The following is a 23239-nucleotide window of genomic DNA, read 5'->3' on the forward strand; positions in this document are numbered from 1 at the left end:
CTCAGTAGCTTCTAAAAAGATATTCAAACTTCCATTTAAGAGCTGAAAGGATGACATGACAAGATTTCACCTTTTAAGACTTTCATTGTAAAAGATTCAAAGTACTGTTGACTAATAGCATCCTCTGGGCAACTCTCATAGTCCAAAGATGTGTAGATGACGTAGATTAGCCATGCTAAATTATCCCTAGCGGTGAAATTTCCTGTCCTGTCCACTGCAGAAATTATAGCAGGCAGGACAGAACCATTGTCCTTTGACAAGATTTTCCAGTCTTGGGGCACGAGCTCCTCCTTTAGTGTCCAAAGATGTGGAGGTTAGATGCATTATTCAGAATAAATGCACGGGGTTACAGGGATTGGCTGGGGGGTTGTGGAGGGAGGCGGTGATCTATGCAGATTCTCTTCCAGAAAGTCAGGGCAGACGTGATGGGCCAAATGGTCTCCTTCTGCACTGCAACATGAAATATCTTGCGATCAGAGCACTTTTACCTTCCATAGCACGTCAAGTAAATCTTTTATGTTCCTTTCAAGGACACTGATCTGAAGAAAACGGTGGATGAGAGTTCCCGTATCCAGCGAGCGTACAGCCACTACTTCGATCACACCATTATGAACGATAACCTGGACAAAGCCTTCCAAAAACTCAGAGCTGCTATGGAGAAACTCTGCACGGAGCCCCAATGGGTGCCAGTGAGCTGGGTCTACTAACACTTTCCGAAGGATAGAGGAATATGGTTTACACAGAGCACCATTAACATTATAGAAAAAGTCCTTCAGAAGTGAAGAGATCTCCATCTTGACTGGTCGTAATTGGGGCAGCAGCCCAAGGTGACAACAGTTACATTATGTCAATCAGCAATGGAGGTGATCTAAAAAGGGTTTAAAAGGAAAGGATGGGGGAATGCTCTCCAGCTACCATCATTTTTATTTTATGAACAATACAGGGATCAGGCAAATGTCAGACTTTTGGGCAGCAGTGTCCAAAGTTCAATGGCAAATTTTGCTGGATCCTCTTAAGTCCAATAAGTATCAAACAGAATCACAAGGAAAGTAAGATTTCACTTATTCTTTGATGATCTTACCAGGAAAATGAACAAATTGTTCCTTGTAAAGGAAAGTAATAATGGGGTCATTTGTGTTCAAATTCAAAGCATTGACTCTTCCTTAAGTCTTTGAAACTGTTTAAATTCTTCTAAATAACCTCACAGTGATGAACCGGTTACCGTTTGTATTGAAACATAAGTGCAGGGGTAGGCCATTCAGCCCTTCGAGTCTGCACCATCATTCAAAGGCTGATCATGCACTTTCAGTATCCCACTCCCACTTTCTCTCCATATCCCTTGATCCCTTTAGCCGCAAGGGCCACGTCCAGCTCCCTCTTTAGCTTGAAGGATTATCAGTGTTCTAACTTCAAATTATTATCCTTGTGAAAGTATTGGTTAAAATGTGGTTCCACTGTACCTGTTTGCACGTGGCTGCTGGGTACTGATATCTTGGGCTTCATGCAATACTGCACACGATATATACTTAAAACTGTGCAATATTCACACATGAAAGCTTATATGAATCCCATTCCTTTACTGCCTCCCGAGGCAATGAGCTATTATAAATACGTTAATGTCTCAATTAACTTATCAAGTAAGGATTTTGTACATTATCGTGTTCGTGTGACAATAGTGCATGGCATAGTTTCATCCCAGATTTTTCCCCGCTTGTGACAATGTGTTCATTCAATTGGACATGACTTTGTTGTTCTGTACTAGCAGTGGGAGTATATTTTCCACAGCTCTTATTCTTTAGGACTTTTTCAATCAGTTTTGAAGTAACATTTACGAATAACAGGGTCCTCCACAGGACAGTATCTCTTTTCATTAACAAACTTGGGCCATATTTAAAAAAAAAACTGGATAAATGTTCTAATTGAGCCTTCTTAGAATGGAGAGCTGTATTTCAGTTCACTGCTAAAACATGTAGGTTCTTCCCATCAGTGATAGATTTTATGACTTTTCTAACTTTTTCTAATTTAGATATAATTTGTGCTGTGTGGCTGTGCCTAAAATGAAATGATCAACTATCTATTGCCTTTGTGAATCTCCACTTCAATGCTGAGGTGATCTGGATTTGTGGGACGTGAACCTTTCACCAACTGCAGCCTACTTACAGACGTTTTGAAGTTTTATTTCATACCATGGGTGCTTGCTGAAATCACAAGCCAAATCCTCGAGGTGGAAGGTTAGCCATTTGCCAAACCTTCCCCCTCTGCTTCCCAAGAAAATAAAACGGAAGTGAAATTGAGATATAACACTTATGAATGAGAATATTCTGGCAAATGAACAAACAGAGCCTTACCCTGACAAATAATCCACGCGCACTTTCAAAAATACACATTTCACTTAGCATTAATGATTTGTATATAATATTTCCACTGCGGTATCTTAATATTTGTACTAATATGTCCTGTTTATTTCATGAATCCATCTATATAAATGCTTCAGTTTATTTACATCAACACCCTTTAAACTTCATACCCACCAGTCAGTAATCAACAAACAAATTCAGGAATAAAATCTCGCCAGTTAATTATTTTTGCTGGAAAAGTTAATGTAAGTAGACAACCAAGAAAATCTTATTTGGACCTTGTGATTTTTTTTTCACCCAAATTACCCTGATGAATTTCACCCTGCGAGTAGGTGATTCATTTTATGTGAATGATGGATTGCAGAGAGTATTGCTCATACTTAAATATCTAGACATTCTCTGTAGATTTTGTTTTATAATGTATTTCCAGTACTAGCCAATTGTAAAAAAGATATTGCTTCTAGTGATTAAAATGACACCCATCCTCGCTAGTTGTTCAGTTAATATATTGAAGATCATTTTTTAATAAGAAATCCTGGGAAGGGATACTTTTAAAATGTTGTTTTTTATTGTATTTTTAACTTTGTAACAAATTTAAAAAAAATCTCTATATATGTAACGTGAAGGAATTATCAATGTATAAAAGAATCAATTATAAATTTTACTTTGAATGAAACAGATGACTAGTATACAATTGCTGTCAATGTATGATTGTTGTAGGCTAAATTTAGCAAAAGCCAATATACGTATAATTTTGCAAAATCAACATGGGGCTTTGCTGAATCATGTTTTGCCATATTGAAGAGTTGTAGATAAATAGAATTGTAAAAAATTGTGATCATTCTCAAGCACTAACTTCAGTTTAGTTCAGGAGGAGACAAAGTAAAGCCGTGACCTACAAGCTCCTGCGTAGAAGGAGGTTGGTTCAAGTCATACTTAATGTGGTGATTTTGGTTTTGCCTTTTTGACCGGCTCAGCTGTGGACCGTACGATCACTTTGTAACTTGCTTAACCACATACATTCCAAACTCACTGGGATTTTGTCAGGATTCACCCCAACCAAATGAACTGTGACGGTGTCTTCTAATTTCGCATACATTCCTGTGCTTCTCAAAAGTGAGCAGAAAACAAAAAGACAATGTCCTGGTGTCTCCCTGAACTATTAAATCTGGATGTTGGCAGTTTTGGTGTGATGAAAACGTGAGATTTCCTTTGCACGATATCTTGATGCAAAATTGTAAATATATTCTTCATAAGCATCTTTCTCTTTCCATTGCAATTGGTGTGCATCGAACGACTTCTGCTATAAATTGCGTTAAGAAAATCGAGCAAAATTCATTGCTTTAAAATCTGTGTATAGGAGTTAGTTCATGTTTTAAATGGCGGTTTTTGAGAGAGGGAAATTTGTGTCATTCATGTTTCCAAAATTCAGTGGCTAGAATATTGGATGCCATGTGTCGATGTATATTCCAGAATTATTTTTCCCTTTGTCCTCGCCTCTGACCTTGTGTGATTCATAGTCCCCCATCTCTCCTTTACCACCAGCAATATTGTTGACCCCACCATTAGCTCCCAGTTGCCTAGTTCCTTGCCCAGCCTTAAGCCACTCTTTCTTTTCACCTTTGCCTCTTCTATACAGAACCTCCTTGCAGCCTTGTCTTTTGATCTCACTTTGCATCCATCCTCCTCCTAATCCCTTCGTCTCTTCAGCATCCCAATGACATGGACTCGAATGTTTTTCTATATAAGATACGCCTCAAAAAATTAAATTGTTGGGAAGTATTTGCTCAGAATAAACAGAACTCCCCTTTAGAGTTTTCCATAATCTTGCAACCATGTTGAAGCACTTATCCAAAATATTCCCTGTGTCTATAAGTTAAGTTTGAGTGACCACATTTTCACTTGATCCTTTTAACCAGTTGGTTTTATGTAACAATTTGAAGCAGTTTGTATTTACAAATCTCCAGATCGATCTTAAAGCCCATGGTGGAACCACTTTAAGAAGACCATCTTGGAAACGGTGGTAAGAGCAGAAAAGTTAATTCATTGATTATTGCTAATGTAGGCTTTCAGAATGTTGGCTTCTGCATCATCCAAAAACTCTCTCCCTTCAAAAGAGGCACTGTAAGACATTGATTGTATTTTCATTCACATTAATAAGCAACTCCCGAATAAGGGATTTCCCAAGTCCCATTCAGATATTTCATAGAAACACAGAAGATAGGAGGCCATTTGGCCCTTCGAGCCTGTACCACCATTCATTACGATCATGGCTGATCATCCAACTCAATAGCCAAATCCTGCTTTTTCCCCCTAACCTTTAATCCCATTCACCCTCATCTCTCTGTAAATCAATAGGTAAGGTGCAGTCAACAGTGCAGTTATTAATTATCTCCATATGTAACCATCAGAGTGAATTTCAAAGTGTGCAACTGATTCTCTGCTGCTTTTTTCTGACTTCATTCACCAAACTGTTTTGCTGCCTACATACATGTCACACAGATTCTTCCAGAATGATTTGATTTCCTTCAATTAACTGTGGTGTTCCGACCAAAGAATGTGAAAGTCTTGCAGCGTAGACCATCAAATTGATGACGGTTTTCTAAACACTGATGAGATGAATGAGGTGACTTTGGGGCCTAGCCCTTCTAGCAGGAAACAGCGTTCAGAAAATCACTGGTGAGCACCATAGATTCCCTACTGTACAGGAGGCCCTTCAGCCTCCATCAAGCCTCCAACAACTGTCCAAAAGAGCATCTTACCCAGGCCCACTCACCCTACCCTATCCCTGTAACTCCGTGCAATTTAACATGGCCTGTCCACCTAACCTGCACGTCTTTCCATTGTGGGAGGAAACCTGTGCAGACATGTGGAGAAGTGTAAACTCCATACAGGCAGAACCCAGGTCCCTGGTGCTGTGAGGCAGCAGTGCTGACCACTGTTCCACCCAGTCGAAGATTCTTCGTCAATTGAAATGAATGATTGCTCAGGTGGCTTCCCTGCAGTTTCCCAAATACATTCCTGAGGAACATGTATGTCCAGTGGGAGCATTTACAGTTCATGGAATGCCCCCAGTAGCTATAATGCATCAACCAATCCTTTCTGTAGACCTATCAGATCACATCTCTCTGATAAAAGCAAAATACTGCGGATGCTGGAATCTGAAACAGAAACAGAAAATGTTGGAAAATTTCAGCAAGTCTGACAGCATCTGACAAAGGGTCAGATCGCATCTCTTCTAGCTCTCTTTTCTAATTTGTCCAGAAGAGTACCCAACCTGAGCTTCCTCAATTCCTTAGTTAGTAATGGCAGCATGCAATCAGAGCATGTAGACCATAACTTTCCAAGCGCAATTCCTGGTCTGTGTTGGTCAGAGTTGGGTTAATGATAGGGACACTAACATTTGCAACAGCCGAGTGGTTAGGAAAAGAAAAATTTCCAAGAAATTTGAAAAGAATCACTCTCCTGATGATTATCGAATGATCCAGATGAAAGTTGCACTTACCTGCATTAGTCAAATAGCCACACTTGAGCATATAACTACCACAACAATGCAGCACCAGGAGCAGCACTGCACGGTTGACGGTGCTGTCTTTCAGATGAGATGTTAAAACCAAGGTCCCAACTGCTTGCTCAGGTGGACGGGAAAGATGCCACAGCATTATTTAAAGAGGAGTAGGGAGTTATTCTGGGTGTCCTGAACACTTCCTAACTTTCAATTGGATTAACATTATCATATTGTGAAACACGTTCAGAAAGATTGATAAAATATGGATTTAATGCTGACACAAGCAAAGTTGCAGCAGAAGTAGGAATATAACATTTGTGGAATGCACCTTACATTGTAGCTCTTGCCCCCCTAGATAAGAGTCAATAGAATGAAGGGTAGTACATTTCCTTCTCAATTATTTTTAAAAATCTCCTACATTATTTACAACATTCATTATTTTCTATTGTTCTTTCTGTTTTGCAAGCTATCTACCTTTGAGTTTGATTTTGTGTCCACAGAGTGAGAATTTAATGAAGATGTTAGGACAGTGTTGTGTTCTGTCCATCCTTACCCAAAAGTTTTTAATAAGGGCTAGACTGTTACACTGTGTCCCAGGATTGGATTGATCAACTGTCCGAACAGAGACCTGTCCCAAAATTATCAGTTAGCAGCTTGAGCAACATTGCTTCCTGATGGCCAATTGCATGAACCTCTCTCATAATCATGGGGTTCATTTAATTTGGACACCCAAAATATTCAAAACTTTCACATTGATAACTTTAAATTCAGATTTCTGAGCTGCAAAATGTCAGTGCATTTCACTCGATCCTTCAGATGAATTCACAGTAATCAATAAGTGACTGGTTGTTTTAACCAATGGTTCAGTGGTCTATATTCCAACTTCTGAATTTTGGTTTCAATGATAGGGATTCTGACATTTTGAACAAAATAATTTCTAAAAGGTGGCAGGTTGTGCTTCAAGATGTATTTCATAATCTTAAAGCTGCTCGCCATTAATGAGTTAGTTAATAAATATTAATAAATTATTTAATCCATTAAACCCATTAATAATTGAGTCAACATTTAGCTATGTGACACAGCAGTAAGGCCCCCAATAAGCAGTGTGAGAGATAAGTAGAAAATTATATTTATTGTTCATGTTTTAAATGTGCACACAAATCATTACTGAATGTGTAACCTTCCGTAGTGAAGGTACAGGATGGTGCTGATACTTCATTGAGTTTTCGATTGTTGCACGAGATCTCGTAGCAGTTTGAGCATTTGCTGTTTTCAAGTCTACATTTCTGAAACATGAACATCGCAACACGCTCACAAGCATGTATCATGTATGCAATTGTTCTATATCATTTGATACTGGCTGTACCTGGAATATAAACAAATACAAAGTTCTGAACCTTATCATTCACACTTGAAGCTTGGTATGAGTTATCTATGTACAAGACCAGTATACCTTGCTGATTGCAGCATTGGAATAAAATTGACCTGGGGCTTTTTGGGTTGATTAATAAAATGGCAAATAATTCCATTTCCTCTTCATAAATAATGTTTCACTTCAATGTATGAAAAATATTCAAGTAAAGTCAAGTTAGACAGTTTGACAGTTGAATAATAATTGTGAAGGCGATGGCCTAGTGGTATTATCGCTAGATTTTTAATCCAGAAACTCAGCTAACGTTCTGGGGACCCAGGTTTGAATCCCAACAGGGCACATGGTAGAATTTGAACTCAGTATAAATATCTGGAATTAAGAATGTACTGATGACCATGAAGCATTGTCGATTGTCGAAATACCTGTGTGGTTCACTAATGTCCTTTAGAGGACAAAATCTGCTGCCTTACCCGGTATGGCCTACATATGACTCCAGAGCCATAGCAATGTGGATGACTCTCAACTGCCCTCGGCTAACAAGGGATGGATAACTCCAATGATCGAATAATAAAAAAAGTCACCATTTATTTTACTTTGCCTAACTCTATGATCTAATTTATCTTTGGCTAAAAGCAATTTACAGTTTAAAAATGATTTTAAAATAGGAATTATATTTGAGAGGTGTATTCCTGGTTAATTTTTTTATCATACACAACAATTGTATACTATCTTTCAGCTTCCTTTAAAAACTTTTTGCCTGTTCCAAAACAATGGAGAACTTTCTGTATGATGGTGCACATTGAGATTATTTGTATTCTGGTCTAGATTTTATCTTTACAAACAGAAGTAAGTCAAAATATTTTTCTTAGTAGCAACAAGAAGTAATTTGTCTTATAACGCAAGTGATTTGGTGCATGTTTAGTTAATACTGTGGTTACTTTTTGTATTCATGTCTCAAACAAATTGTGAACAGTATTTTTGGTTGTAGCTTTTTCTAACTTAAGTAAACCTTTACATTGTACGAATGATGAGGCATATTGTGTGTGAATATACAATATTATACCCTATTAATGGTAAGTAATGTCACTTGCTGTGCTCGCTAAGCAATAGTTTATCTTTCTTCAAAAACAAAATGAAAATCCACGTTGTCTGTAAAGTTACTGTTGTTCTTTATCTATAATCAGTTTTTTTTCCCATATTTTTGGAGTATCTATTGAATGATCACTGTTTAAACTGCAATATTACTGTCGTAATGCAATACTTCTCTGATATTCCCAGGCCTATTCATTTGTTATGTACTGGAGTTGAAAGTAGATTTAATTGGTTTATTAATAAAGTCGACAGAGTTTCACTGTTGTACAGAAGGACCATTATATTGTTCTTACTTTGTGAAATATTTGTGCATTTCTAATTTTAAAATAATTTAAAAAAAATTATTGCCAAAAAATTCTGTGTTTAAGTTACTTGCTCTGTCATTATTAGTTGGTTATATGTATAGAAAATAGGAAACTGACAGCTGGATGTCTTCCAGTATCCCCGTCACTGGTAATTAGAGTGTGGGAGGTTTACAATGGAAAGTATTACAGCTGAATCACATCCTATGCTCACCTGATGTTCACACATTTCAACATTACTGATAGGGAACCCTGACCATTTTCCCTTCACAAATCCTGGCTACTAATTGGATTGCATTTCCCAAACCCTAGCTAAGACTACTGGACTCAGTGCACCCAATTTTACCATCAAGTTGTGCCCGTTTCAGGCATGAAAACTTGGTAAAGTTGTGAGTGAGGCAAGTAGCATGATCCATGTCTGTTTTTTCATCCATTCCCCCTTTACCAAAGGCTTAAAATGGCTGCTGTTGGCACCATGCCTGAAACCAATGCAACATCAATTTAAATATATTTGCATGGCTCAGCTGGCTCTCTGATGTGGGATGGGGGCGCGGCAGGGAGGTGGGTCAGATGGCTCTCTGGTGGTGGGAGGGGAGGCGGGTCAGATGGCTCTCTGGTGGTGGGAGGGGAGGCGGGTCAGATGGCTCTCTGGTGGTGGGAGGGGAGGCGGGTCAGATGGCTCTCTGGTGGGGGGGGTCACATGATTCTGGTGGGGGAGCAGGAACTGGGGGTGCTGGGGCATTGGGGCAGGAGGCCCACTGCCACTCTATGTGATCAGTGGGAGGAAGGGGGGTTTCCACTGCCACCCTGTGTGCAATCGGTGGGGGAAGGGGGGACAGGGAGCCACGACTGGTCTAGGTACCTGAGGAGATGGGTGGATAAGAACATAAGAAATAGGAGCAGGAGTAGATAAGAGGGATAGTAATCTTGTGGGGGTGGGGGCAATGTCTGTGGGGGCCAGGGGGAGGCATTATCCGGCCTGGGAACGATGTGGTAGGGGAGCGCTTTTCTATTTTGTTTACTGCACATGCGCAGTTGAAGGCTCCAATTGGAGCTACAGTGTTTCAGGTGTAATAAGTTCCACCCACAGGCTTCTGCAGTGCAATTCAGAATCACTGATATTTTTTCAGACAGAGTGTGTATGGAGGCGCCTGAGAACGGGTCTAAAAGTCAGATCTGAAACACTCCCAGTTTCAAGGCCACCCAGCACTTAGAATTAAAATGGTAAAATAGGGCTCAGTATTTTGACAATTTAAGATAGATCCAGCCTGCTTTCAGGAAAAATGTTTAACACCCTTCAGCCACCATTTCCACTGCAGCCCCCAACTGTTCCACACTTTGCTGGAACAGAAACTTGCACTTGTTTCCTGACACAATGGCCTGGATTTTGTTTGAGCAATGACAGCGAAACTGGCAATAATTTCCATCATTCTTCCAGCAAATCTAGAAGTTTCTATTTGCGGGACTAGAGTCATAGCATCCTTCAGTGCAGAAGGGGGCCATTTGGCCCATCGAGTCCGCACTGACCACAATCCCACCCAGGTCCTATCCCCATAACTCATTTACTCTAGCTAAGTGGTAATTTAGCATGACAAATCCACCTAACCCACACACCTTTGGAATGTGGGAGGAAACCAGAGCACCCGTGGAAACCCATGCAGACACAGGGAGAGTGTGCAAACTTCATGCAGACAATGACCCAAACCTTCTTCTAAGGTTGTGCAGTAAAGGTTCCCTCAGACTGCAATATCCTTGCAATATAGGAGCCGCTGGCCGAGTGCTATTATTGTTGGACTATTAATCAAGAAACTCAGTTAATGTTCTGGGGGCCTGGGTTCGAATCCCACCATAGCAGATGGTGGAATTCCTATTCAATAAAAAAAATCTAGAATTAAGGATCTACTGATGACCATGAAACCAATGTTAATTGTCAGAAAAACCCATCTGGTTCACTAATGTCCTTTTGGAAAGGAAATCTGCCGTCCTTACCTGGTCTGGCCTACATGTGACTCCAGAGCCATAGCAATGTGACTGACTCTCAACTTCCTTTGAGCAAGGAAAGCTAGGGACAGGCTGCTAAGGTCATGTTACACAAATGAATAAAAATAACTTATAGGAGCAGGAATTGGTCCTTCAAATCTGCTCTGCCATTCATTATGATCAAAATGTGGAGATGCCAGTATTGCACTGAATTGGGCACAGTAAGAAGTCTCACAGCACCAGGTTAAAGTCCAACAAGTCCAAGAGCTATATCTAACTCCTCCTTAAAAGTATATAATGTTTGGCCTCAACTGCTTTCTGTGGTAGTGAATTCCAACTTACCAATTTCAGGGTGAAGACATTTCTTCTCAGCCTCAAAAGGTTTACCCTGTATCCTTAGACAATGACCCCTGGTTCTGGATATCTCCACCATCAGGGACATCCCTCCTGCATCAAGTGCAGCTCCATGTCTGCTCATCTTGCTGCCGCCCTGTTCACCCTGTGTTCGGATGGATTCTCAACCTGCTCGCACACCCGGTGATGCTCAGCCTGTGGGCCCAGCTCAACAGCAACACTTTTATCCTGCGTTTAACTCACTGCCGCTTCTCTTCCAGGAACGCCTGAAGAAGCAAGGCCTCCCCATTAGAGTTTGGCACCATGGAGTCAGTGATTGGATTTGTTGTCTTGCCTGCTGTGATTCCAATCACAGTAGCCTGGTTTCTGTCTCATATCGAGAGCTACAATGACTGGGAGTGACGAATGTCTGCAGCCTGGGAGGGAGCAGTGACCAAGAAACTAAACATCTCAAACTTTAACACTCCCTCTTTTCTTTCTCTGACATGCATTTCTGGAGATCAATATTCCAGACTTGCCTTCAGTTGCCTGTTTCTCTCACAACCATTCTTTACTGAAATGTTAAATATTAGCACTATAATTGATGTCAGTTGCAATATACCTTGTCTCATCCTGTTAGAATTTTGTAGGTTTCTATGAGACGCCCTTATTCTTCTAAACTCCAGCAAATACAATCCTAACTGACTCAATCTTTTCTCATACGTCAGTCCCACCATCCCAGGAATCAGTCTGTAAATCTTCTCTGCATTCCCACTATGGCAAGAACATCCTTCCTCAAATAATGAGATCAAAATTGCACATGATATTCCCGCTGTGGCTTCAGCAAGGTCTTGTATAATTGCATCAGAACATCCCTGCTCCTGTACTCATAAAGGCCAGCGCACAATTCGTCTCCTTTCCTGCCTGCTGCACCTGCATGCTTACCATCAGCTACTGATGTACGAGGACACTCAGGTCTTATCGCGCATTCCCCTCTCTGAAGTCAGCAATTGAGCTGACCAGCAAACGGGAGGCTGACAGTTCAGGGCCACTGCGCATGCGCAGAGGCCTGCTGGTTTCAGCCTCCTGACTGGGAATAGGCCCTATCCACTGAAAGCTAATGATATTCACACTGGTGGCCTCTGCAGTGCAAAGATTGTGGGAGATTCTAGTGTGAACTTCCACTGAAAAAAACAGTGTGAATTATTAATTTTTCCTGCAAATTCAACACTTAGAATTTTGGGGGGAGAATTCTGCCAGTGGTTTGTGAATTACAGACATTAAACAAGTCTAACAGGCTCAAGACTTCTAGATTATTTATCACACCATATCAATGATTGAGACCTTTGTGGAAGAGTTTAATTCATTCAGATTTTTTCCCCTTACCTTTTGATTTAATGTTAAGAGTTAACATTGAAGTTAAAGAATTAAAGTATTGCGACTGTTGTGAGTTTGAGTTCTGGTACTAAAGTGTTGAATAAAGAAATTGTGTTTAAATATTTAAAATTGACTTTGTGTTCTTATTCGCTGTTAGAGATTGAAATACATAGGCTTGGACAATACTGTCTTCATGTGTTTGCTACCAAAATGAATAATATAACATTTATCCACATTATACTGCATTTGTGGTGCATTTGCACACTCACTCAACTCGTCCAGATCATACTGAAGCATCTCTGCATTCTCCTTGCAACTCATCCTCCCACCCAGTTTTGTGTCATCTGCAAATTGTGAGATGTTACACTTGGTTCCCCCTTTGAAATCATTATTTTATATTGTGAATAGCTGGAGTCCAACACCGATCCCTGCGGTACCCCTCTAGTCACTGCCTTTCATTAAGAAAGTGACCTATTTATTCACACAACACAAACAAAGAATAGAAACAGAAAGAGGCCCTTTAAGATTGCCTCACCATTCGATCATAGTTGATCTACGCTGGCTTTAACTCCTATTCCTATTCTTCGTTTCCTGTCTGCCAACCAGTTTTCTATCCATTTCAATGCACTATCCTGAATCCCATGCACTTTAATTTTACACACTAACCTCTTCTGTGGGACTTTGTCGAAAGCCTTCTGAAAGTCCAAATAAATCCCATCCACTGGCTCCCCCTCATCAAGTCTAATAGTTCCATCCTCGAAGAATTCCAGTAGATTTGTCAAGCATGATTTTCCTTTCATAAATTCATGCTGACTCTGTCCAATCCTGATGCAGTTCTCCAAGTACTGTGCTGTTAAACCTTTTATAATGGACTCTAGCATTTTCCCCACTATCGATGTCAGGCTGACTGGTCCATAATTTCTTGTTTTCCCTCTACCTCATCTCTTAGACAACAGCGTTACATTATCTCCCTTCCAATCCATAGGAACTGTTCCAAAGTCTATAGAGTCTTGGAAGTTGACTAGCAATGCATCCATTATTTCTAGGGCCACTTCCTTAAGTTATCTGGGATGTAGATTATCAGGCTTTGGGGATTTATGAATCTTCAATCCCATCAATTTCCCCAATACCATTTTCCTACTAATACTAATTTCCTTAAGTTCCTCCCTCTTACGAAACTTGTGTTCCCCAACATTTCTGATGTGTTATTGTGTCCTTTGTGAAGACAGAACCAAAGTATGTACTTACTTGAACAGCTATTTCTTTGTTCCCCATTATAAATTTCCCTGTTTCTAACCGTAAGGGACCTACATTTGTCCTCATCAATCCTTTCATTTCACAAATCTATAGAAACTTTTACAGTCAGTTCCCCGCAAGCTTACTCTCAAACCCTATTTTCTCCTTCTTAATCAATCCTTTAATCTTCCTTTACTGAATTTGAAACTGTTCCCAATCCTCAAGTTTGTTTGTTTTTCTGGCCAATTCAGATGCCTCTTCTTTGGATTGAATACCACCTGTAATTTCCCTTGTAAGCCATGGGGTTGGCCACCTTTCCAGTTTAATTTTGTGTCAGACAGGAATAAACAATTCCTGCAGTTCACCCGTATACTCTACAAATGTCTGCCATTGCCTATCCACCTTCATCCCTTTAAGAAATACTTCCAAATCCATCATGGCCATCTTGCACCTCATATCACTGTAGCCTCCTTTATTAAGATTCAGGACCCTTGTCTCAGAATTAACTGCGTCATTCTCCACCTTGGTGAAAAATTCTACGATGTTATGATCACTCATCCCCAAGGTGATTGCCAATTATTCCTTTCTCATTAGACAATATCCAGTCTTGAATGACCTGTTCTCCAGTTTGTTCCTCAATACATTGGTGCAGAAAACTATCTCGTATACATTCCAGGAATTCTTCCTTTATGTATTGTGACTAATTTGATTTTCGCGGTCTATATGCAGATTAAAGTCACCCATAATTTCAGATGTTCCTTTATCGCGTGCATCTCATGTGTCATGAATTAAGAGGAATGTCCACTTGAGCTCTGTTGCCTTGCAGTAAAAATCCTTTTGAAATCCTATTTGAATCAGGTGTTTCTGAGTTTTTAAACATATACAGCACCAGGGACCCATGTTCAATTCCCTGCCTGGGTCACTGTCTGTGCGGTGTCTGTACGTTCTCCCTGTGTCTGCGTGGGTTTCCTCTGGGAGCTCAGGTTTCCTCCCACAGCCCAAAGATGTGTACATTAGGTGTATTGGCCATGCTAAATTCTCCCTCAGTGTACCTGAACAGGTGCTGGGGTGTGGCGTTAGTGGTTTTTCACAATAACTTCATTGCAGTGTTAATGTAAGCTGACCTGTAACACTAATAAATAAACTTTAACTTTAAACGTTAAAATCTTTAAAAGCTTTAAAACCCCACCCCATAGTGCTCCCACAATGCCCTGCCCTTGCAATGCCTCCTGGCACGGGTTGGCACAGTTAGGTTGACAAATTGACCTAATGCTGTACCAACCCGTAGCCAACCTGTGCCATCTCCCCCCTCGCCAACGTGAATATTCAGTGAGGGAGAATTGTGTGCTGGAGGGAGTGGGTGGGCTGGGTAATCATATTAAAGTTTATTTAAACGCATTCAAATGAAGTTCTCACTCTTTGTGGGCGCAAAATCACTTGCAACGGGCATGGAAAATCAGGAAACGCAAGCTCGCCAAAGAAAATCACATTTCCTGATTCTCTTCAGATTTTCCAATGCTTCACTATTCTCTCTGACGGCTTAAAATTTCCCCCAATATTTGTGAAAGTTCAAGGTCTCCACAAGTTAAAAATTTGCATTTTTTAGGAACTTTAATTGCCAGTTTAGCAATATCAATGCATGATTATATCTGAAAAATTACACTAAATTTGACTTTGATGTTGTTAACTTCCTAGTTTTGCCATGTGAGAACACTTTATCCTGATTGGTCCCTGACCTGTTTACTGAGGTCACTGTTGTTCCATATTAAATGATTTGCTTGAATCGGAGCCAGATTGACATTGCTGCTGGCAAGGGAAAACCAGCATTGCACCTGGAAACAAGGAAACAGTTGTGGAGTGGAGTAGGTAGATAAAAACTGGCAGTTAGAGACAATAAAGAACATCAATAATGGCAGTTAGAGACAATAAAGAACATCAACAATGGCAGAGAAAAAAGGGAAACAACTTTATAGTATGAAGGAACAAAGAGAAGACAGCAATTCAGGTGAGTGATGTTAAAAATCAAACTGAGTGATTATAGAAGTTTTGAAAGTTGGGGGAGGAGGGAAAACATAACTTCTGAAATTCACAGGCTTTGGGAAAATAAATGTGCTAACAAAATTACTGCATTAATCGCCAAATTTGACATTATTGCACTAACTTTGATTGATTTACAACAATTAAAGTATCATACTTCACTATATCTATAGCAACAAATGACCTTCTGCTGATGCATGTTCGCTCTGCACCAACATTTCTCCATGCACTTCTTTCCAACTTCATTTTCCACATCAGTTCAAACTTTTACTTGCATGTTTTAACTTCTAAGTCTTCACTTTGTTGTTGTAATCCACCTCTCTCAAAGGGTGAATTTGGCTGGTTAAATCAAGGTGTCAGATTCTATCGTGAGATATTAACATGACCAGTTTCCAAACTGTTTAGTGTTGCCGAATGTCAGTGTTGGGGACACACATGGACTGCCTACATGGCAGCGCAGGTAAATCCAGCCTTTCTGCACTTGCCACAGATTCTCCTAGTCCATCTTCTCATTCATTAGGTCTGCAAAACTTGGACAGTTATTCTTTCAGTTTAGAGAAAAACCTGTACTATCACGAGCATTTTAAATGTTATCAAGGTAAATATTACCTGCAGGTTGTAGCTCATTGTAAATCAAAACATTTTCACGTTTATAGAACTGAAGACAGTAGATTGTAATTTTCATTCCTGGGAAGGGGTTCTGCTAATCATGAAGTCAGTCTTTGGGATGTGTGGATCCATCTCTAAAACAATGGGTCAATTTTAAACTCCCTCCCATTCTGTCCGGCTGGTGGAAACCAGACCGAGTGCAATTAGAATGGATTCGGGGAGGATATGTGTAATTCCTTTGCAATGTTATTGGCTGCAATTTTAAATTACGGGTGATAAGGATACTTTCAAGCCCTGGGACTAGGCAGATGAACTGACATGGTTTTTTGTGTTATTTAGCTTCCGAATCTGCTTTACCCTGATGAACAATGTTACTTGCTGAATATCTGTAATTAAATATTCGGACGTGGTAGAAAGTAAGAATGTCGGCTGCTCCTGCTCTCACTACAGGTCATGCCAATTTACCACCAATATTAATCATTGCTCCTTCCTTTCGATCACCGCTGCCTCACCACTCACTACTCCTTCCAGCCATCACTGCATCGACCCCCACTGTTGCTCTGCAACCTATTAATTACCATTCAGGCGAAACGATTGTTCAAAGAATGGGTTTGTGTGTTTAGGCTAGAGTATCAGATTCTATACTGACAAATTACACCATTATTGTATTTTCCAAACAGTTTAGTATTGCAGGTGTGTAGAGGTTGTTACCATTTTATCATCGCCAACATTCAGATCCAACGCTCCACATTGGCAGTAATCTTATTCCTTAAGATCTTCGTAATAAAGCAGCACATTTATGATTTCAACAATGTTTAATGGGATAGCTCAACAGCAAATACATCACATGAGATGGAGTGCAGTAAGACAAAGTGCATAATTGCAGCAACTTGCTAAGTGACGGAATTTGATTCAGTATATGGTCTTTTATAAAAAAGGAGTGATCCAAGAGGGGCCTGGAGACAATGTGAACTGAGTACTGAAGCCCAAAGGCACTTATTAAGTGTGCAGGTAGGTGATTGGTGTGTTTTGCATTTTCCACCCACCCCTTCTAGACTGGGGCAGTAATGTTATCCTTACCTGGCGTGACCTGCATGTGACACAATGATGTGGTAAACTCTTAATGCCATCTGATATGGCCTCGCAAGCCACTCAGATCTATCGATCGGCTAAAAAGTCTACAGAAAAAATTGGAATTGGATGGATCATCAACCTTGGCATTGGAAATGATAGCAACAAACTCCGGTTTCCTCCCACAGTCCAAAGATGTGCGGGTTAGGATGATTGGCCATGCTAAGAAATTGCCCCTTAGTGTCCAGGGATATGTAGGTTAGACGGATTAGTGGTTATAATATGTAGGGATACGGGAATAGGGCCTGGGTGGGATTGTGTTCGGTGCAGACTCGATGGGCTGAAGGGCCTCTTTCTGCACTGTAGTGTTCTATGTTCTATGTTCAAACCCAGCTCATAAAAGAACTGTTTCATAGGCTAGTCAAGCAGCAACCTGACATAGTCACTCTCATAGAAGTCATATTCATCCTGCAGACAATGCCCCTGACACCACAATTGTAATTCCTGGGCATGTCCTGTTGACAAAACATTCGTCAGTCCCCAAGTTGTATTATCATATCGGATGCATTATCTTGACAAAGCAGAATTGAATTACATGACTGTAATGTAAAGTCGAGTGTTCAGGAATACGTTCAAAATAACATTTTCTAGATATTGAACAGATGCCCTCATTACAAGTGCTCCTTTTGTCACATATAGGGTACTGATTATGGGTGGTCTTTTGCTAGTGAAATGAATGCGTTCTGCGTAACCATTAATTCTACAACCCCAAAATTAATTGTAACTATTTGAACCCAAACTTGAAGCTTCAGATTCATTAGGAAGACTTGTTAGATTATTATAGATTGACCTGCTTCAACCTAATGAATCTTACTTGGGGATTAAGGTCATACCACTTTAATATTTGATGGATATCCTTACTTAATGACTCTTTGCAATCTTATATCAATTACAATTAAAGTTAACTTGTTTGATTCTCTGATAGAAATTAGAACTAGTTTTCTTTTCGGGATTTATTTAGCTTTGCTAATTACACTTTCTCAGCTTCTTGCATGCTTTCTTATTGAAATTGTATGTGTTCTTACAATTTCAATTGCTTTGTTAAGTCTTCTGTATCAAACACTCAGTGAACCCGACTCCTATTCCACTAATAGTTACTGAGGAGTTAAAAATAAAATACTGCGGATGCTGGAATCTGAAACATACTGGAAATCTCAGCAGGTCTGAAAGTGCCTGTGGAGAAAGAATAGAGCGAATGTTTTGAGTCTGGATGACCATTCATCAGAGCTTAGGCATTAACCCAGGCCCTTAAAATATTTGGGAAAATTACCACTACCTGAAAAGTTATTGAAATTTAGACTATCGGGAAGAAGTTTCATTTTCTTCCCTGCACTGTGGGGAGGTAGTGGCACAGTGATATTGTCACTGGACTAGTAATCCGGATCCAGGGTAATGATCTTGGGACCATGGCAGATGGTGAAATTTGAAGTCAGGAGAAATCTGGAATTAAAAGGCTAATGATGATTATGAAACCATTATTGACTGTTGTAAAAACCCATCTGGATCACTAACGTCATAGAATCAGAGAGGTTTACAGCATGGAAACAGCCCCTTTGGCCCAATTTGCCCATGCCCTATAAGGAAGGAAATCTGCCGTCTGGCCTACATGTGACTTGAAATTCATAACAATATGGTTAACTCTTAACTGCCCTCTGAAATGGCCAAGCCATTCAGTTCAAGGGCAATCAGGAATGAGCAATAAATGCTAGCCCAGCCAGCAACACCCACATCCCATGAATGAATAAAAAAACCTATGTGGCAGGTTGGATACACTGGAATCAAAAAAGTATTTGTGAGTCTGGCAGCCTCTGGCCAATGTTAAGGGAGGTTAATCAGGAGGTAAAGCCGATTTTGTTTGCACCGAAATAAGGAACTAGGATTGTAAAACCAATCATCTCTCCTGTCTTCTTGTAATACCTTTGCAGTCCATCGTCCCTGAAACCTTGCTACTCCTTTACAAGTCCTTTCCACTGTACCTCTGCACCAATTACAGGTTTCACACCCCTCTGCTCATTACACACATACACAACCACCAGCTGCTGGTGATGCCTCCATCATTGTACAGATGTTCGTTCACCAGTAAGAAGAAAACACAACTCATTTATTGGAAAATCTCAACAGGTCTAACAGCATCTGTGGTGAGAGAATAGAGAATAGAGTCAATGTTTCACGTCTGGCCGACCCTTCGTCAGGCAAAGGGTCATCCAGGCTTGAAACATTGGCTCTATTCTCTCTCCTCAGATGCTGTTAGACTTGCTGAGATTTTCCAGCATTTTCTGCTTTCTTTACTGCATCCGCAGTAAATTACTTTTATACAACTTGTTTATTTACGGGTTAAATTTGTACAGAGGCTTGCAACCTCGTGGCTGCAATCAGCTCCCAAGATGACTCTAAGTAGAGAAGCCCTAGCTTTTCAGGATGATCCTCACCCTGCTCCTGATTGGTTCTCCATGTCATGTGACCCTTACTCTGTAAATTGATCATTAAAGGGATAATCACCAGTAATCTGATTGCCACCCACTATAACTCCCATCCTCAGAGACTTTCCACTAGCAGCCAGTAGTGGCCTCCATTCCCAACTCCTTCAAGCCAATGTAGCCTTTCAGGATGGCTGGCTAGTAGAGACGACACTGAGGTCTTGCCTGGTTGTTGCTGCCTCATGGATCTCATGAGCCATAAGAAATGGGAACTATTCAGCCCCTCGAGCCTGCTTCACCATTCAATTGGATCATGGCTGATCCAACATTCCGTTCCCGATGTAGATTTCTCCATGTGACAAGTAGGCTTACATTAATACTGCAATGAAGTCACTATGAAAATCCCCTAGTCGCCACACTCCAACACTTATTTGGGTACACATGAGGGAAAATTTAGCACGGCCAATGCACCTAACCAGAATACCTTTCAGACTGTGGGAGGAAACTGGAGAACTTGGAGGAAACACCTGCAAACATGGGGAGAGCGTGCAGACTTTGCTCAATCAGTGACCCAAGCCAGGAATCTAGCCTGGATCCCTGGTGCTTTGAGGCAGCAGTGCTAACCACTGTGCCACCGTGTTACCTTGTCAATAGCAAAACTCCTGTTTATGTATCAGAAATTCCATATTCAAATGTTGTTATCGCCCTTTTCCATATTATAAACTGAACTGTAAACAACATCAAATAAAGTAAAGTACATAAAATGATTAATATGTAACAGGTGACATAAGATGAACCGATGGATAAATTTTTACAACTGTACCCCAATCCCATATATTATCCCACCATGTGTTTTCCTTGATATCTTTAATTCCCTCTTCAACGCCCTTAAATTTCTTGATAAACCTTTACATATGTTTTAAATACTTCTCCCAGCCATTGCCTTAATTTTCAACTCTTCATCTAGTTTTGCGATATCTGCCAAATAATTTTCTCAGCATTGACTCAAATGTCCCTCAAGTCTTCAGTGATAATTGTAACTTGTTCTCTCACACAATGAGGTCAGTTAGTCTAATCTTGGCTAAGACAGCAGTACAGATATAGGTGGAATAGGGCAAATTTCTGTACTGTCATGTATCTCTACTTCATCAGTGTACACACAATATGCCCCATCTCCTGTATACCCTTCTTTACATATAATCCTTCCATTTATCTCTATCTCTCAGGTACAATTAACTTCCTTTCCCAATCTAAATCCACAGTCAGTTCGGTTAGTCTCTTAGATGGAATAGGGACATATTATTAACTGGTCGTTTTTTTCACCAGATCCTACTCATATTCCATCCCAGAAGAACTTAAATAAACAAAAGGTCCATTAACTCTACAAAGTAACACATTCCCAGCTAAAATCGGTTTTTATCCTGCATTTTTAGCATGTACTGCATGTTTCCCAGGCAGATTGACTCTTGTAACAGAACACTGCCTCTTAAAGCAGTCTACAGAAACATAAAATAAATCAAAATTGCACAGTATCATCACAATATGGATTGCTTCAGTACCTGTGGAGTTGTAGACACACTACTAAACATTGTGCAATCATCAGTGAACATCCCCACTTCTGATCTTATGATGGGAGAAAGGTCATTGTAAAGCAGCTGAAAATGGTTGGGCCTAGGACATGACCCTGAGGAACTCTTGCAGTGATGTCCTGGAACTGAGGTTATTGACCTCCACTACCACAACTATCTTCTTTTGTGCCAGGTATGAGTAGAACCGGTAGAAGTGTTTGCCCTGATTCCCCTTGACTCCAATTTTGCTAGGGTTTCTTGATGCTACGTTCAGGCAAATGTTGCGCTGATGTCAATGGCAATTACTCTCACTTCTCAAATTCAGCTCTTTTGTCTATGTTAGAACCAAAGTTGTACTGAGGCCAGGTGCTGAGTGACCTTGGCAGAATCTGACTGTCATAATAGTGTTGTTGATGTTTCTTCCGACCACTTTGCTGATGACTGATAGTAGACTGATAAGTACTAATTGGCTGGGTAGGATTTGCCTTGCTTATTGTACGAAGGAAATATCTGGGAAATTTTCCACATTGCTCGGTAGATGCCAGTCCTGTTACTGTCCTCAAACAATTTGGCTAGGAGCACAGCAAATTCTAGATTACAGGTGTTGATGGTGACCAGTACTGTCAGGAAAAGTCAAAGACAATACAAGACTCACAAAGCCAGTGTTTCTGAATCAAAGATATAACTTTATTAAATCAGCAGCTGCCAGGAGATCATCAGAGGGTCGAGTCAGTTCTCGGGTGGAGCAGCCAGACCTCTCTGAATAGATCTGACCTTTACAATTCTAAACAGAACAATTGCAGTTTTCTTATCTTTCATTCCCACCTTACATTAGCTTAAAATCGATCATATTGAATATACACATAGCAATAATAATCCCTGTCATGCATCTCAGCCAATTGCATTTTATCAGCTAGCATAATGATATCTCACTTGTCTATGAAATCCAGACATTAAGTCCCACCTTGGCCAAAGTCACTTCCCCATTGCCAGGTTACCCTAGATGCTCATTCTAGGGGTCAAATGTTCCTACTGGATCCTTACTAAACAGGATAGATATATACGTGATCCCACATCTGGACACGCATCCATCCTGAGTCTGGACAATGAATACTCCTATTCATAAAGTTGCAACATGTGTTCCTGCATAAGGAATTTGCTGATATGAATTTTGCTAACTATAGGGTTCCCAGGGCTTTGGTTCTGAACTATTAATCTTTGCTATCACACCTTGCAATAACTTGCCTTTGGCTGAAGTGGACAAAATTTCATACAGTACTTAAAATACATTTAAATTAACAGCATATACATTTCAAATCATAATTACTTCTTTAATACTCTTACTGAATTCATATGTGTGTAAACTATTCTCTTGTAAGCTTATAATTTTATTTAAAAAATCATTTAACTCTTTGTTGGTAGTCCTGTCAGGACCTTAATGTATAATGCCTAAAAATCTTGTTAACTTGTTAGAAATTTCCCACAACAGCAGGTCTTCAGCACTATTGCTGGAATATTGTCAGGGTCCATAATATTTCCAGTATTCAATGCCTTCTGCAGTTTCTTGATATCACGTGAAGTGAATCAAATTGGCTGAAGACTGATATCTTGATGCTGGAGATCTCCAGCAGAGGCCGAGATGATTCATGTACTGGTCACTTCTGGCTGAAGATTGCTGTGAATGGTTTGGTCTTTTCCTTTCCAGTAACGTACTGAGCTCCTCTATCATTGAGGATGGAGATATTTGTGGAGACCGTTGTTCCAGTGAGTTGTTTAATTGCCTACTATCAGTTATGACTGGATGTGGCAGGACTGCAAAGATTAGATCTGGTCTGTTGGTTGTGGAATTATTAGTTTGGCCTATTCTAGTTGCTTATGCTGTTTGGCATACAAGTACTCCTATGTTGTACCTTCACTAGG

The 23239-nt window shown here is 40.2% G+C and overlaps 1 protein-coding gene across 1 annotated transcript in view; it reads left to right on the plus strand.

The window, feature by feature from the left end:
* Nucleotides 1-8635, plus strand: part of mpp2b (MAGUK p55 scaffold protein 2b) — a 243735-nt gene extending 235100 nt beyond the window's left edge. Inside the window, exon 12 of the mRNA XM_080213341.1 lies at nt 531-8635. Coding sequence (XP_080069467.1) covers nt 531-707 — 177 coding nt within the window. The 3' untranslated portion in view covers nt 708-8635. The remainder of the gene's footprint in view (nt 1-530) is intronic.
* The last annotated feature ends 14604 nt before the right edge of the window (nt 8636-23239 follow it).

This window comes from Carcharhinus amblyrhynchos, chromosome 27 (assembly GCF_965287045.1).
Source record: "Carcharhinus amblyrhynchos chromosome 27, sCarAmb.v2.hapA, whole genome shotgun sequence".
NCBI classification, from domain to species: Eukaryota; Metazoa; Chordata; class Chondrichthyes; order Carcharhiniformes; family Carcharhinidae; genus Carcharhinus; species Carcharhinus amblyrhynchos.